At 48.3% G+C, this 18,252-nt stretch overlaps 1 protein-coding gene across 2 annotated transcripts in view; it reads right to left on the bottom strand.

Moving 5' to 3' along the window:
* Positions 1-18,252, bottom strand: part of LOXHD1 (lipoxygenase homology PLAT domains 1) — a 138,820-nt gene that overhangs the window by 105,611 nt on the left and 14,957 nt on the right. For both annotated transcript variants that reach the window (XM_066247390.1, XM_066247391.1), the window contains exon 5: positions 270-368. In XM_066247390.1, coding sequence (XP_066103487.1) covers positions 270-368 — 99 coding nt within the window. The remainder of the gene's footprint in view (positions 1-269; positions 369-18,252) is intronic.

Here is an 18,252-nt window from a genome sequence, read left to right as displayed (position 1 = left end):
ATCTGTTCTAGGATGCAGAACAATTTCAAATCAAGCCAAAACCCAAGCACACCTAATTCTGAAAACACATCCCACACATGAATCTCACAAGACGAGCACCTTGTTGCCCAGGGAAGCCCATGACTAACCACATCACAAGAGGAGAGATCCTCCGGCAGAGGAACCTTGAGAAGACTGGGGCTGCCTTCCTTTACAAAGAAGGTAGGAAACAGTCCAACAAGGAAGCAATTAGGGTGTGGTTTGCGAAGAAAAGATGTCAAACCCATTACCTGTGTCTCCGTATTCTCCAAATAAATTGATGAAGACATCAGCATCGGTTCCTGCACCAAGGACATCACCAGTGTACACCTTAATTTCATACCTGTTACCTGAAAATGAGGACAGAGAAAGCCTCAGTTCATGCTCATTGGGATCATAAGAAGAGCAGAGCAGAGGCCCTAAAGTAGCTACCACCCCATCCACCTTCCCCTCCAGCAATGCAGGAATTGTCACAATCTTATCAATAACCAAGAAAGAAACAAGTTGCTTAACATTGGTTCCAAATGGTCATTGCTACTATACAAGCATATCAAATCAGCACATTGTACATCATAAACTTATACAATGTTATATGTCAGTTATATTTCAATAACGCTGGGAAAAAAAAGGTCAAATGGTCAGTGCTAAACCAATTACACAGAATAAACCAGAGGCAGAGGGGACTTCTGTTTTTTTGTACTAACATGTTGCCTTGGGATGCAAGAATCAGCCCAAATCCACAGAGCCACACTGAGCCACCCCAGCAGGCTTCCCCTGGATATTGAACTGCTTCTAACTGCACTCCCTCTGGCTGCTCTGCCTTCTCCAGTCTCTCCATGCTTCACCACGGTGTAGAATATCACTAGGGAAAAATGAGTTCTGCAAATGAAAACTGTCAAGGTCATAACCAATGCAAAGACAAGAGGCACCAACAGTACCCAGCAAATGCACACTTAGGGGTTACCTCATTTAAAGACCTGTATCTGCTTCTTGTATCTTTGCTCCATTCATTGAACCCCCAAATGCTTCAACTTTGTCCTTAAAGGGGGATGGAGCTCAATGCAAATTTGACAACGTGCTGAGCAGGGCCTGGTCTCCCCAGCTGGATCCTGCCTCGGGACGGGGCGGGGAGCAAAGGGTAGGGGTCGCTGTGTGGTGTCGGAGGGAGAATCCTCTAGCTTTTCTTTGGGTGCCAACAACTCCAAGGCCTGAGGCAACGTTTCCTTCCTGCTCTCCCTCCTGGCATGGCTTTCTATTTCTTATGCAGCAGAATCTTTGTTCAGATGTCTTCTGCCCAGCAGATGAAGTTGATAACAATTAGAGCTGTTTTAACTGAGGTCCAGAGTCCTGGCCCCTCCTCCCTAGAGCCTTGCCTGATGTCCCAGCGCCCAGGGTCTTTCTGCTCTCTGATCCTTGGCACTACTGTACTGTCCATATCAGTGATTTCCGGTTCACCATCTACTGCGTTCTGCTATTCACTGTTTCCCACAGGTGAGGCTTCCAAGCTCTTCGAGAACACTTCAGGGAGCCCACGGAGGACACGCACATCCCCTACACAGCCCTGGAGGCTGCTTCCTGGCCTGCTGAGAACCCTGCGCCAGGAGAGAGCAATGACTTCTCCCCTCCAGTCCTCTCTCAATGAGACCCATTGCAGGGGAGGGAAACCCTCCAAACCTTGTCCCCAGCTGAAGGCTCCAGGACATTAGGCGCTCTCGGGTTCCCACCTTGTCCTGACTCACCACAGAGACCCCTCTGAAACAGGAGGCCAGACCCAGGCAACCCCGAGGTGAGTGGCTAGAGATCAGGGCCACATTCTGGCGAACTGGTGAGTACGTTAGCAAGGCTGATTCCCAGGCCGTCCCCAGAGTCACGCGACACGTGGCCGGAAGGGACCGGGATGACCTTGACCATGTCCAGTGAGCCTGCTTTTGGCTGTCTTCCCGCTGCCCAGGCCTCCTACAGGGTCCGGGATGGGGGAGGACGGGTCCTTTCCTCCCCTTGCTGCCAGAGCCTCTGAGAACCACTTGCTTTGGGTCACATCCTTTCTCAGGTTCAACCCAGGCTCAGTTCACACAGAGGCAAGACCCTTCTGGAGGTGGCAGGATGCCCAGGCCTCCATGCCAGAGATGCCACAGGAGGGTGGGAATCAGGGGAGTCTCTGCAGGTCACTGCTGAACACTGGTCAGCCAGAGGGTCACCAGGTCACCAGAGGGCACTGGGCACAGGGAAGCAGAAGGAAGGGTGAGGAGGCCTGGAAGAATTTCTGGAAGGAGTAGAAGATGCTCTGAATCATTCCAGAAGTCAGAATTCAAATTAGCAGGTTGAATTATAACAAAGAATAATTTAGCTCACCCAAAGCACCATTTCTAGTGGCAAAAGCTAGCCAACAAGGAATGGGATGCCCCTGGGGAAGTGAGTTTCCCACACCCAGAGACACGTAGGCAGAGCTGTTAAGTGTCCAGCACATGGGTGGACAGCCATCTGTCAGGGACACTGAGGAGAAAATGCCAGAGGTGAGCGGATGTGAGCATACTGAGGGTCTTTTTCAATCTGCAGTTCCATGGTGATGGACCAGGAAAGGCAGCCCTGCAGACGTGGAGGGATCAGGAGATGAAGGAGGCACCTCAGGCGATGCGGGAGGAACCCAAGGCCAATGACGGCGCCGCCTGGGAGGCAGAAGCCCACACAGGGCTTTGGGAACACGCAGCGTCCCTGTGCTGGAGAGACGCAGAGAAGCAGAGCATCCGGGCCAAAGTACACCATGTGGTGACAGCCAGGATCAGCTGCACAGAGCTGGGGTGGAAAGGAGCCCCCAGGCCTTTCTGGCTGAGCACATGTCAGGGATCAGGAAGTCAGGTGAACATGTGCAGGAGGAAGTTAATTCTGACGCAAGGGCAGACTGTCTTCTAAACCTCTGAGAGCTTTCTCTGGCAAAATGGGGCCCTGGGTCCCCATGTAGCTGGCTGGGGGGAGAACAGATCCCTCTATGTCAGATGACCTTTGATCGCACTGGGGGTGCACCCCTCACAACTGCTCTTTGAAAAGTCCTGTAGATTGACCGTGAAACTAGTTAGATTACTGCTCCCCCTCCTTTATTAATTAATTTATTTTTTTAACATTTTCTCTTCAAGCAGAATCCTCAACTATCTGATTTGCCATTTTTGAACAAGGCCCAGGGTGCTGTGCCGGCCTCTCAGTTGTAATTACGTGCATATACTGATGGGAAAGCAAGCTGATAAAAGTAGGGGTCCCTTCTCTTCTAGTTGGCAAACTGTCAGTGTGGCATGTCAAAACTTCCTCCCCGAGGTCACGTGGCATCCCCCCATTTCTTGTGCTTAGAATCTCAGAGTACACACTGGCAAGTGGATTTCAATATGTTGAGTTCACCCCTTAGATCTGGTGGTCAGGTAAAATGCTCATAGATAAAACATGGGTGCCCTCCTGGTAACAGGAACTTGGTAACAAAGGAGGGAGAGATGAAGGGCAATTAAAAAGCCCTGCCCTGCCCTGCCCTGAGGCCAGAAGAGAGAAAGATGATGAGGAAAAGGGTTGGAAGAGGATGGCTGGAGCTAACCCACTGTCCAGGGGAAATGACACTAAACACCCACATTGGCCTTGCAGCTCCCAAAGCACCAGCTTGTCCTTGAGGTCACCTGATTGGCACAATAACCACATGACACAGACAGAGCAGGTGTGCTGATGTTCTCATTTACAGGTGGGGAAACCGAGGCTCACAGGATAAGGTGGCTTGCTCAAGGTCACACAACTGCTAAATGATGCAACAAGGACTCAAAGCCAGGTCCCTTTCCTGAAAACCTCGTGGGCTCTGACACTCCATGCCAGGGGTCAGCGAACCTTTTCTGTGAAGTGCCAGGTAGTAAATATTTTAGGCCTTACAGGCTACGTGGGTTCTGTCTCAGTTACTCACCTCTACCACTGCATCGCCAAAGCCGCCACACACAAGCTGTGTGACAACACATGGCTGTGGCTGTGTTCCAATAAAACTTTATGGACACAGACACTTAAATTTCATATAACTTTCACAAAAAATTATTCTTGCTTTGTTTTTTTCTTTCCAACCTTTTAAAAATGTAAAAAAAAAAAAACTTCCTTAGCTCAAGGTCCACACAAAGCCAGGTGGCAGGCGGTGTCCGGCCCACACCCCCTGCCCTCCGCCCTCTGCGCTCTCAGACACTGCTCTGTGTGTTTCCAGGCAGAGGACTCCACTCTCTGCAGCCTGGAATGAGAGCAGAGCTGCCTGGGGCCAGGGTGGTCAGCCGCTGGCTGCAGGACAGTCGCAGCATATCCTGACCACTAGCCAAGCGGGTCAAGGCTCCAAGGATTGCAGAACTACTGCTCTTTCTCTGTTGAGGTGGAGGGGGCGGGAAGGAGCATGCCCTGTGCCTAGTGAGCGTGCGGGGGGGGGGGGGGGGGGAGGGCAGCTTCCCTGCCTCCACGAGGCTGTGTGCCGGAGCTCAGCCTAAGGCTCCTCCCAGTCCAGTGAGAAGGAGGCCCGGGCTGGGGATGCCTGAAGGTGGGAGCAGAGGGAAGCGCCATTTCTTTGACTTTAGGCATTGTGCCTTCAACTCACTGCCTAGTTGAAAGCAAACAAGGAGCAGAGATGGGAAGGGGAGGCGAAGGTCAAGGTGAAGGAGGCGCTAGCAGGGAGCTAGCTCATCACCCTTCCTGAGCAAACATGGCAGAAGCATGGCCTAGAGATGGGTCCCGGGAACCTAGTGATTGTTGTCCAACCCAAGGCTGGTTTATGGCTTACCCATCTGGCATAGGACCTGCCTGGAATTCTCCTGAGGACTGAGTTCTCCCTGGCCCGTCAACAGGACTGGCATTAGCCCACACAGTGCCTCCATGCAAATTAGAGAAAAGCTCCCTTCCTCAAGCACTGCACTGCCATCTGTCAGATATTGTCGTAATAAACGCCGGAGTCTGCAGCCTCCATGGCATGGCAGCTCTGTCCGTGCAGACACCCCAGGGCAGCGTACAGCCCGCACCACTGACCCCAGCAGCCCGGCCTTTCAGGCAGAGCCTTCTGCTAAAGGTCAGTGTGGGCTCTAATCTGAGCATTGATCTGAAAAGTATACAATAAGGGACACAGACCAGTGATTAAGTTGATCGCCTGGTACCACCCAAAGCACAGAAGTGGGCTGAGGTCCTGTGCTAGTGGAGTGAGTTGTAGCCTATAGTCAGAGAGCCTGCCTCCAGGCCACAGCAGAGGGGGGCCTGTGTCCTCCTTGCCCGGCCCAGGGGACACACAGGCCCAGCCTTGCCCTTTCTGTTTTCTCCGCCAGCCTCACGGCAGAGGCACAGGCTGCTCCCACCGAACAGGAAATCTGTCCCCTGCAGGCCAACTGGAAACTGCCTGCATGGGCTTCCAGAAAAGGCAGGCAAGAGCAGGCCTGCTCCGCCTCCGGTGTCTGGTGCGCCAGCCGCCTCCACAGCCTCCCCTGCGCTGTCTGGAACAGGCAGCACATAGCAGCGACAAGACACATCTCCACAGAGCCACCTCGGGGGCAAGGGGAGGCACAGCCAGGAGGGGGCTGGAAGCCCCAAATCCTGGTCCCTCCTGCACAGCTGGCTAGCTGAGCTGCTCGTCACGTTCATGACAACAGAAGTCCAGCAAATGCTCTGCAGCTCAGCCTGCATCCCGCTTGCCAAGGAAGGGACCACCCCACACCCACCACTGGTTGAGCCTCAGAGAAAGGAGCTCACGTGGTCCAGGCTTTTTTAGGAAGCAGAGAATCATGAATGAAAACTGGTGGCGAACTGACTCACAGCGTTTCTTTCCCTTGCCTTTCAGCCAGTCTCAGGTCCTGTGCGGTCAGAGTGTGACTTTACTTATTTTGGCGGGGGAGGAGTGGAGACGGGGCTGGAAGGAGGATGGCTGGACTTGATTTTACCCCCGCCCCAAATCTGCAATGGCTCACACCCTGACACCCATCACTTCCGCTCACTGAGAGCCAGATTCAGAGACGTGAGATATCACAGGTGCTATGTGGGAGGAGAGAGATTCAGTGGGGCCGCTCTGGGGGTGGGGGACAGCGGGAAATGGTCTCCCCAGTCAGAAGGAGACTACCCAAGCCTGCCCAGGTATGGGGACAAGGTAGGTGGTCGTCAACAGAACTCATGGATGAGCAACAATGCTACATACCAGGAGACAGGTCACGGACACTGACCAATGACCCTTCCTCTGTACTGCCCCCAAATGTTTTTCTCTTCCTTCCTTTGGGTCCAGAGGCCCGACTCTCTCTCCCAGATTCACCCTATTCTTCAAATAGGACTGGAATTTTCCACTTACTCGACCTGGCTGCCCATGAGCACACATCCACTTAGGTTGAAATGACAGTAAGAGCCTTGATGGTTACTGGGGACCGACTGTGGGCCAGTCACACGTAGTGTCTCATTTACTCCTCCGCATGACAGACCCTATCACTTCTAATGTCACCACTGACTGATGAGGTGATGGAAGCAGGAGGCTAAGAAAGTTGACCCAGTTCCCACAGTTAGAAAGGGCGAAGCACAGATTTGGACACAAGGGACAGGGCATAGAGGTTCTCTCTTAGCTGCCATTGCATCCACCTGCCGTGGTCTGGGTCCAGCTTAAACCCCACCTCCCAAGCCCGCAGTGCTCTACTACAGAACTCCTGGGGTTTGTGCCATTTATTCAGCACTTAACATGTGCTCAAACAGGCCATGGGTTGACCTCAGCCAAGCTGGGTTGCACAACAACATTACAACATCACTAAGTAATTATTCAAGGGAGGTAATCAAGAAAAAAAAAAAAAACACTCTACATCTTGATCACCCCCAAATAAATATGTAGCTGGTACATTTTTCTAAGAAACTGTTCAAGGAAGGCCTGAGGTTCTCAGGTGTTAGAACAGCCTTGAGTAAATCAGCTGCCACTCCTTTCAGCTCACCATGCTAAGCCCCCTATCCATTCCATTGCCAAGCCCACAGCTATGTCCATAGGCCCCTCAGTCACTCTGCTTGGCTGCCACAGCTGCTGCTCAGCAGAAGAGCCTTCTCTCCCACCTGCACCCCAACCTCCTGGGCTCCATTCTGCCCTTTCCAACCCAGGTCCTACCCCACTGCTGGAATGTATCCTCCCATAGTGCTGGGACACCAGCATCTCTCATACGCTCGTGGAAGGACCAGAGTGTCACACAGCCTTCCTAGAGGCAGGTGAATAATATGTGTCAAAAGTCTTAACATTCTGAAAAATCCCTGAACCCACAATTCAATCATCGTGGTAACAATTAGTTTCAACGAGGAAATAATTGTGTTCATAGATGACTTACACAGGTGACTATCACAGCAATGTTAATAACAAAAAGTTAAGAACAACCTAAAACTATCCCAAATTGGGAATTGCTGGGGTGAATTAGGATATTCACCCATTTAGGGACTACCACGCAGTCATTAAAAATAATGCCTTAGAAGATTATTCAATGCTATAATATAGCATTAAGTAAAAAAAAAAAAAACCTGGTCACAAAGTTGACAATAATATAATACCATTTACATCAATATGCAGTGATGAATACATTCATGCACCTAAAAAAAGAACAGGAAGGAAATTCACCAAAATGCTAAAAGGAGTGTCTCCAAGACTAGCCTCTGTGATGATTAAGTTCAAGACTCTGTCTGGGTTTATTCTTGACTCCATCATTTATATGCAATTTCCTTAATGTCTCTGTGCCTCAGTTTCCTTTATCTATAAGATGGAAATAATACCAATAATACCTCCTTCCTGGGATTGTTAGGAAGATTAGATATATGATAGATAGATAAGAATGATGTCTGGCATAAATTAAGTGCCCAATAAAAAGTGGCTATTAAGTTAGGTGATGGGATTACTGAAGCTTATTATTTTTTTTTATTATTGCTTATTTGTACTTTAAAATTTTTTTGCAACAGCCATATTTTTTCCTTGTAATTGAAAACTAAAGGTCGAAGTCACCCAAAGTCAGTGCTTGAACAGATCGAGCTCTCTGTCGCCCAGAAGAAGTGGCTGAGAACTCTGCTAGTCCATAAGATGCACCTGAAGAAAGCCTGTGCACCTAATAGACACGCGCACACCCTCTGGCTGGCTTTGGCGCCAGGAACCTCTGATCTGGTCAAAGTGGCCAAAAGGCTGGAGGGAGGGTTGCGGTTGGATGGAGGAAGAGAAAAACAAACACAAGGGCCACCAGGTAGACCTCTAGCCCCATGTAGGTAAGAACCTCTTTTGTGACTTTCAGTGGGCTCACTCTGGAAGGGTCAAGAAGGAAATCATAGATGGCTGGGATGGATAGCAACAGCTGGATCAGGTCCAAGGCAATGTCTGCATTATAAATTCACATTTCATACTTACAAAAGCAGCACTGACGAAGTGCTGTTTCCACAAATAGAAAAAACACAAGAGTTAAGAGAGACTGACTGGCAGAGGTCCCGGGGGGCCCAAGGCCACAGTGAAGCTGTGAGTTGGAGGGCCTATTCCCAGCTGTGTAAGTGAGAAACTGTGACATCAGAGCCCATCAGTGTCCCAAGTGCCCTCATTTTGTTTGAAAGCCTAGCAAACTCTTTCTCAACCATGAAATTTTAGCTTGAGCAGCACCTCCTCTATGAAGTCCTCCTGATTCCCCCTTCCTCTATGCTTCCTTGGCTTCCACTGGTCATCCTTCACTTAGAATATTCTATCCTTTTGCACTGTGATTTTCATTGGCCTGACTCTCTCCCCTTTATTATCTAGGTTCTTACATATTTACCCTGAGCACAGGGTCTGCTGCATAGAAGATTCCCGATAAATAGCCATTGAATCACTGAATAACACTGAAGCAGCATAAGCTGGCATCTCGAGCCCAGGTGACCAAGAGCAAGTCACTTAACTTCCCTGGGCTCCCATTTTCTCCTCTATAAAATGGAGGTGAAGTAGATAAGGTCCCTTTTGGTCCTGAAATTCTCTGGTACTCTTCACTGGGGCCTCATTCAAAGCAGCTCTCTTCTTCCCACTCTTTCCGGAGATGATTTTCTGCAGTGCTACGTGGGCGCAGATTGGGTGGGTGGGAAGCTGCTGTGAAGTTCAGAGGAGGAGAACGCAGCAGGGCTGGCCCAGCTCTTCCCTCCCAGACACCCTCACTGCTGGGAGTCTATGAACTCAGGACCACCCCGTAGGGCTCTAGAAAACAATGACTCCTAGCAGCACCCACAGCAACTGGAGCTCAGAGGGCCCTGAATAACATTTGAGCTGGGTTAACGGGAGATATCAGGGAGAGGGAAGAAGCTTGGGAAGAAAGGTGCTCCCTGCAGGTTTCAACTGCAATCAAGGTCGTAAGCCTATACCGAGTAGTCTAGATAAGCCTGCCAGGTTCTAGAGGTGCGTCCTGGCACTGAGTGGCTCCAAAGCCCTTTCTGATGCTGAGAGGCCAGAATCCTGAGTCTGTGCATCTCAGTCAGAGCAAGGCTGGGTGCAGGGGAAGAAGGCAGGGAAACATCAGGACAGCACCAATAGCAACAACCACCACGATGTTTGCATCCTTCCCTGAGCACCTAGTCCATGCCCAGCACTGCACTAAGTCCTTTACAGCTATTGTCCCAATTAATCAGCTCCACCACTTTATGAGTGAGAACTAATGTTATCCTCATTTTGCAGATGAGGAAATAGAGGCAAAGAGCATAAGGCATCAGCTCATGCTTGCATAACTGGCAGAGTGAAAGATTCAGGTTTTGACCACAGAGAATAAAGGGTCCAGAGGCTGAGCTCATATGGGGGGAGGTGAGCACTATGCAGAAGAATAGAGAATATGGGGTGGGGGAGGGATGAAATTGGGAAGGCGTATCCACAGCATAAGGGAGGGCACCAAAGCCAGTCTCCTCTGGTCCTGTGGAGGAAGGGTACCCCCAGACCCATCCTTTCTGGTTGTGAAGGTAAACATTCTGCTAATCCTGAAAAGACTTAAGAGGCCAGCTAGTGCCCGCACTCTATAGAGGAAGAGAAACTGAGATTTAGAACTAGAACTTAGAGTATATAGTCCGATGTGCTTTGTGACCCTGAGAACTATATTTTTAAGTCAATGATTTAATTATTCTTTGGTACAGATATTATCCAGTAGAATCTGGAAACAAGTCAAGCCTGTTGGTTTATTTGGCAGAGCCCTCATGAGGGAATTTTTTGCATATATCACCCAGGATGTTTTTAATTTGCATTTGTTTTTGCACGATGCAGTCCTCTGGCAGGTCCGCAATTCACTGCAGGTAGCACAACTTGCACATGCCCCTTATACATTAATCACAATCTCTTTCTTGTCCCATCCTTTCTTCAAATGTACCCTGGGCACTGTGCCCAATACGGTTTTGCAAAGACCGGGTGCACATCTGGAGCTGTGTGATAATAATTGTGTAGTATGGTGTGGGCTGCAATGAAATCATAACCCAGTCACCTGATAAAATAAGCAGGACTGGAAACAGTGATTGTGCTGGACAAATACAATCCGACCTCTACCCATTCCCCAGGCTCCGGACAGCTTTCGGCCCCAGCATTGACTATACCATTTGGTATAGTTCTCCTTTCTACAACGGCCAGCTCCTCAGTCTCTTTGGAGCATAACATAAAACTAGCAGCATCCATATTTATTATTAACCCACCAAAGAAGATAAATGCTTCTTAGAAGAAGGCTTGTCCCTAAGGAGGCCTAGGGAACAGGTCCCAGCTGGGAGCAGGGGAAGAAACAGGACCCACCACAAACAAGGGCCTTCTCTGCTATTGGCAAAGTCTGTGTCTGAAACAGTGATGAGCTGTTGTGCCTGGGAACTGACAGCCTGGGGTGTGAACAGCCCCCAGGCCAGCTGGAACTCCGCTCTTGGCTCCAGAGGCCTGTCTCATTGCCAAGTTGGCAGAGCTTCCCCTGAGCGATGTGGTGTGGGCTCAGTACTAATTTAAGCCACGTGATCATCTCAGTGCTTTTCAAGGTGGGAGGCTTTGTGGGTTGGCACTGGGCGGGACAATTACTTGGCCAGAAGGCAGGAAATGATATCATATCAGCAGTGAGAAGGCGAGGCAGGGTCTTCCCTAAATAGGCCTAACCCACACCTCCCTACCAGGTGACAGTCCCTGGCCCGGGGTCTTTTAGGACCCAACACTGGGTCATTACAAATCTACCCAGAAAGATCACACCATCTTACCCTCACCTTCTCCTCCCATCCCTCCAACCTTCAATATTGCCGCCTTTCCCCAGCCTCAAGAACGTGCCCTGAGCATCCCTGGAGCCAGAGAGGAATGATCAGTCCTGTGCTCTCTGCAGAGTGCTTATCAGCTGCACCTAGGTCCTTTGCCCCATGAATTTCACGCCAAAAGTGACAACATCAAGGCAGAGGGAGTGAAATCAGTGGGCAGGAGACACCTAGAGCCAGGCAAGAGCGATGAGGAGATGCTCAGCTAGCAGAAGACTGGAGAAAGCCTATGTAATGAGGGACATCAGAGAACATCCAATGCCAATGCACCCTTCTGGAAGGCTAAGGAACAGCTCGCAGAGGACCAGTAGCTTACCTAAAGCACATAACAATAGAAGGCAAGACCAGAAGTCAGCTCTCTTTCCCCCAGGAAACCTTCCATGCAGCTCCGTGCTGGTCTCATAAGTGGGTGTGTCTGCACGTGCCCCCGCACCATACACACTCAAGATGCGAGCATGCTTCTTACCAATCTTCACCCAAGTCCCTAAGTTCCAGCACCCACGTTGGCAGATACCAGTAAAAGTGTTACCCTCAGAAAAGCCTGACCTTCACTTGGCTAGGGAGACCAGATAGACCCATATTAAGTAGCTAGCATCCAAAAAGACAACTAGTGGTTCTGAGATTTGGTGTTTCTCAGCCATTTATCCACCACAAAGCGCCTGGGCTACAACCCACCCATGAGCCACGGTGTCTCATTCTGGTGGGGACTCAACTAGAGTGAGTCTGAATCTCAGAGAGCAGGCTGAGAAACCTGCAGGCAGAGAACAGGCTGAGAAGCCCCTCCTCTCACTGAGCCACTGTGCTACAGGGAATGGCCTGGACATCACTTTTCCCCGAGTTTGCACGGACAGGTGAAGCTGAGGCCAGGGAGCAGGTGACACTTTCCAAAGAAGCTGGGGCATTAAGCCCATGGGTTTCGGTGGCAGGGAGAAAACTGAAGGAGAGGGTGAGGGGAAGAGACACGGGCCCTGATGTTTCCTCTGACCTGGCAGATAGCAATGGAGGTTTCCTCTCTGACTTGAGACAGAAGTCTGGGTGCAAGGAGAGCACCCCCAGGCAGGCCGTTGGGGCTCCAGGGAGAGAGCCATGCTGAGTCCTTGCTAGGCTTAATGGGATGAGGCCTGAACTTCAGAAACCTCCATCAGCAGTCTGGTTTTGTCCCATAATCTGGGAGCACGTGGAGAGAGGGACTCAGTCCCATTTCCCCTAGGTCCCTTGAAGCCTCCTGTAGTGCTAGAGAAAATGGCATTCAGAGCCCCCACCTGCCAGACCGGAGCCAACACAATCTGAGCCGACATGCTGGGAATGGGAGCTGCTCGCCTGAGGTGAGGCAACAGAGGAAGGTGAGAGCTGGTCTGCACGTGCTCACCTCATCCTCCTTGTAGGTGCAAAGTAGAGGTAATAATAGACTCTACCTCCTAGGGGTGCTCTGCATTTTAAATAAGACACTAACTGTCAAGTGCATGCATAGGAAGACACAGGCTACAGAAGTATTTTGTCCAAAGGTCATGTAGCTAGTTGATGGTATTGTTGGGATTTGAACGTAGGACTCTGTGATTTGAGCTATGGAGCTGTGGACTCTGGTCTTTATGGGTGCTTAGCATTACAGCAATCTGCTCCACTGGACTGCAAGCACCTTGAGGGCAAGGGGCATGTCCTTACCCCAGCATCTAACAGCAGCTCAGGGGGGGCATCACCACTGGCAGCTGTTAGTGACAACAGGGTAATTCAAGGCCTGGAGATGGTACTTAGATGCTGGCCAGGGGCTGCTGTCAGTGTGTAGATGCCAATGTAGCTACTCTGCTCCTCTGGGTTCTGGGTTGTCAAGAGGGTGAGCCATTCGAGACAGGATGGAAGAAATCTTCCAGGAAGGACGTCAGACATCCATGGTAATGGAAGGAGTGCCAAGAGGCAGATGGCAGGAGAGAAAATGCACTACACTTCTGGAGCAAGTTGGTAGCCAAGACTGTGTTCTCAGCAATAACCAATTTGGTTATGCTGAAAAAGTGGCTACCAAGCTTCCCCAGGCCCCAGGAAGTGCCGGGATACCTGATACCCGCTCTAAGAGGGAGACAAGCACAAGGATGGCTGCTAACTCCCTGTTCATGCGCCTGTGTGTCTGAGATGCTTAATTGGGAAGTGTGATGTCTGCCTAGTCCATTCCACTGACATGTGGGGAGGAAGCCAGCCAGCCAAGACTGGGACACCCACTCTTGCTGACTCATGTGGTGATAAACCAGGAGAATCCGGAAGGTTTCTCCCACAGCGTGAAGTCCTTGGTAAGAACTGAGGACTTAGGGTGCAGGCAGCATTTTCATCTTTTCTTCCCGGAAAATAAGAGCCCTTTGACTGCAAAGACAATATGGTGTGTTGTCATTGTTAAAAACAGTTAATGAAAATTTAGGATGTGTTAAAAGAAGCTGGATACCAAGAAACCCTGAACAACCCAAACAATCTTTAAAAAGAACAAAGTTGAAGGTCTTACATATCATAATTTCAAAACTTCCTACAAAGCTACAATAATCAGTGTGGTCCTGGCGTAAGGGCACACATTTAGACCAGCTGAACAAAACAGAGAGAGCCCAGAAACAAACCCTCACATCTATGGTCAAACGATTTTCAACAAGGGTGCCAAGGTCATTCAGTGGGTAAAGGACAGTCTTCAACAAATGATTCTGAGAAAGCTAGATATCTATATGAAAAAGAATTAAATTGAAACTTTACTTTATATAATATTTAAAAGATGAACTCAAAATGGATTGATGGCCCAGACACAAGAGCTAAAACTAAAACACTTGAGAAGAAAACTCTTGTCATGGGGCAAAAGTTTTATGACATCAGATTTGGCAATGATTTCTGGGATATGACATCGAAAGCACAGGCAACAAAAAAAAATGAGATAAACTGGACTTCACAAAAATTAAACACTTTTGTGCATCAGTGCAAACTATCAACAGAGTGAAAAGGTAGCCCACGGACTAGTAGAAAATGTTTGTAAATCATACATGTGATAAAGGGTAAATATCCACATATCTGTTCTGGATAGGTGCCTGTAACTCAACAATGACAAATGATTAAAAAGGCCCTGGATAGACATTTCTCCAAAGCAGATATACAAGTGGCCAATAAGCACTTGAAATGATGCTCACCATCACCAATCATTAGGGAAATGCAAATTAATATCACAATGAGATACCATGTCACACCTATTAGGATAGTTAGCATATTTTTAAAAATAAGAAATAACATTCCTGACCAGGCAGTGGTGCAGTGGATAGAGCATTGGCCTGGGACGCAGAGGACCAACGTTTGAAACCCCGAGGTTGCTGGCTTGAGCATGGGCTCATCAGGCTTGAGTGCGGGCTCACAGTTTGAGCACAGGGTCACTGGCTTGAGTGTGGGATCATAGATTTGACCTCATGGTCACTGGCTTGAGCCCAAAGGTCACTGGCTTAAAGCCCAATGCCACTGGCTTGAGCCCAAGGTTGCTGGCTTGAGCAAGGGGTTACTCACTCTGCTGTAGCCCCCCCAGGCAAGGCACATATGACAAAGCAATCAATGAACAACTAAGGTGCCCCAATGAAGAATTTATACTTCTCATCTCTCTCCCTTCTTGTCTGTCTGTTCCTATCTGCCCCCCTCCCTCTTCCTTTCTCTTTCTCTAAAAAAAAAAAAAAAAAAAAAATTGAAATAACAAGTATTGGGGAGTATGTAGAGAAATTGGAAGCTTTGTGCATTACTAACTAGTGGGAATATAAAATGCCACAGCTGCTGTGGGAAACAGTATGGCAGTTCCTCAAAAAGTGAAACACAATTACCATGTGACCCAACAATTCAGTGTCTGGGTATAAATGCAAAAGAACTGAAAGCAAGACCCTAAACAGATATATTTACACCCATGTTAATAACAGCATTATTCACAATAGCTAAAAGGTGGGGATATAACCCAAATGTCCACTGCCAGATGAATGAGTAAATAAAAGATGGTAAATACATACAACGGGAAAAATGAAATTCTGAAACATACTACAATGTGGATGAACCATGAAGACATTATGCTAAGTGAAATAAGCCAATCACGAAAGGCTATGATTCTACTTCTATGTAGTTCCTAAGTAGTCAAATACAAAAAGATCTAAAGTAGAATAAAGGCTGCCAGGAGCTGAGAGGAACAGGAATATGAAATTATTGTCTAATAGGGACAGAGTTTCAGAGAGAAGATGAAAAAGTTCTGCAGATGGATGGCAAGGATGGTTGCAAAACAATGTGAATTTACTTAGTGCCACTGAACCATACACTTAAAAATGTTAAGATGGCCAATGTAATGTTATTTGAATTTTATAACAATAATAAAAAGAAGCAGGACAATGGAGTCGGAGGGGGGGTCTGCACTCTGTCCGATGAATCCCATCTGGGACACAGGGTTCTAGCCTAGGAGGCAAGTTCTTGAGGGTCACTGACAAGTCAGAATGACTCAGGAGGCCAGCTGGACACGTGCCACGAGGCAAGGTTGAGGAACCTGAGAAGAGAGCAGCCTGTCTTCACACAGCTGAAGGGCTGACATGAAAACAAACATTGTGTTGTCAAGGGAGACCAAAACAGACAAGCAGAAGTCTCAGGGAGACCGTCTGGGGTTTATTTTCAGGCAGATCTTTTTGACAACCAGTGTCACTAACAGCGGAGTGTATTGCAACGGGAGGCTGGAACTGTCCACCACTCAAGAAAGGCTGCATTCCTACCAAGGCTGGCGAGGCCACTGGTGGGGTTGCTATGAAAAGGATTCTTGTGACAGTGGGAAGCTGGTCCAGCTGTCATCCATGATCCCTAGCCACGATTCCTCACGCTCTGATCTCTTAGGTGCCAGACTGTTTGCCCTTGGTCTTGCCTTGCCCAAGGAGCAGGTGAAAAGCACATTCCAGCAAGGATTAGTCGTAGTTCTACCAGTGACTGGCTGCTTCATCTTGGATGAGTCACCACCTCCCTGGTCCTCAGTTTACACATCTGTGTAATTAACATCTGCTCCCCCTTCCTCACCTCCTCACGCCCAGAGGTTGGTAAGTGAAGAAAGGACTCGTGAAGAGGAGAGCCCAGGCATCTCCCTAGCCCTCCTCCCATCCCTCCTGGCCTCTGCTTTCCCTTCCCCCCAGATCGGGGCTGGCTGTGTTTCCGGGGGCCAGTCTGTACACCCTGGTGGTATGCTGGATGACAGTGGCGATATAGAAGGGCTTTATAGAGTTCTGCGCTCATTTAATATGTACTAATGTCAACTTGATATTTATAGCAAATCATAACAGTTTTTATGACAGTAATATCAATGTCTTTTAAAATAAACTTACAAGTTAATATAAAGAAGCTAAATATAAAATAAACTTATAAATTAATATAAATAATATAAATAAGTTAGTATAAAATAAACTTACAAATTTATATAAATTGCAAAAAGTGAGTTAAAGGATAAGTAAAAAATAAGACAAGTGGTCCTTAATTAAAAAGATAAAAATTTTGAAGGTATAACGTGAGTGGTTAGGGTGTGGAAACCCCCAGCAGATTGAGGGTACACACCAACCCGGCACCCCTGGCCCCAGTAACAGGGTCCCAAAGCCAAGCCATCAGCCCCAGAGAAAACCAAAGGCGAAGTTGATCCTGGTGCCAGAGGCAGCCATTTTGCCAGCCAATTGAGAACTAAGAAGTTTAATTTGGTTCTGGAATCTTCTATCCACACACTGGGAGTTAATCAACGTCTATCTTCCTTTCTTTGGAAACTCCTCAAGCCTACTTTCTCCCCAGTGGGTTCCATGAAGGAAAAGAGTCCTGACCAAGCCATTAACCCCAAGATGTTAGGAGTATGTGAGGTGTCTCTCCCCAAAACTACGCTTAAAGAGAAGTCTAGAGAGGAAAAAGTCATCTCATGGCAAAAATGAGGCACGGTGCCATGAGCGAGGTGAGCCCCTGCCCAGGGAGCGGTCCTAGTGCCCGGGGTTCACCTTCTGCACCAAATCCTTGAGCAAGTTCCCTGCAGGCCTGTGTCTTTAAGCAGGACAGGCAAGATCCCCTGTGGGTGAACCATCTAGAAACCTGATCAAGGCCCAGTCCTCTCCACCCCCACTGCTATCTGCTGATCATCTTGGTCAAAGGGTCAGTCGGTCAGCCTAGAATACCTGCCTTCCCCGAGGAGCAGGTATGAAAGAAAGTTCCAGCTGATGTCAGCCAGAACTTCAGGAGATAACGGTTGGAGGTCAGGGGAGGAGACGAGGCCACCTGAGGATCTACCCTCCTAGAGGGGCCGTGACGGTGATAGAATACACACTGAAATGTTCCTTTTCCCCTCTCCTCCTTCCACATTCCATGTTTTCAAATATTTTTTACCTACCAAACTGCATGAATAAAGAAATAATTATCTTCCCCAATCTGATCATCAAAGATCTTTGGTAGCAATCAAAAACCAAGTTCATATAATCCCAGATAAAAAGCAAAGAAACTTAACCTTTGTATACCAATGCAGTCATTTAAATACTTCAAGACCCCATTTTCCACTCCTTCTAGAATCTAGCCCACCCTCCAGGATCTTCTAATACTAAAACCCAATGCCCACTGGCCTATAAAGGGGCAGGAAGCCCAGCATCTGCAGGTGTCTGTTTCTTCCCTTTAAGAGGCAACAAACACTACGGTGAATGATTCTTGTGGAAAATTGAAGAACCACTGAGTTACATTAATTCTTTCTCAGTCATTTCTCAGAAGTTCTCCTAACGGTGCATTCTTTCAAACTACATATGAACAGAGAAGACTAGAAATGCAGGCACAAAAATGTCGCCAGTGATGCTTCTCCAGATGATGAAATTACAGGTATTCTTTTTTTTGTTTGTGTATCTCTATTTACTAATTTTCTGCAGTGGTCAAATTGGCTTTTATAATAAGAGAAAAGATCAATAACATACCTTTCCTTTAAAAAAAAAAGAGAATCAATATATTTGCAAGTTATCATGATGAGGAACAAGGCAAGTGTTCAAC

The sequence above is a fragment of the Saccopteryx bilineata genome, chromosome 11 (genome assembly GCF_036850765.1).
Source record: "Saccopteryx bilineata isolate mSacBil1 chromosome 11, mSacBil1_pri_phased_curated, whole genome shotgun sequence".
In the NCBI taxonomy this organism is placed as follows: Eukaryota; Metazoa; Chordata; class Mammalia; order Chiroptera; family Emballonuridae; genus Saccopteryx; species Saccopteryx bilineata.
The sequence above is the reverse complement of the archived record's forward strand: the minus strand, read 5'-3'. Positions and strand labels throughout refer to the sequence as shown.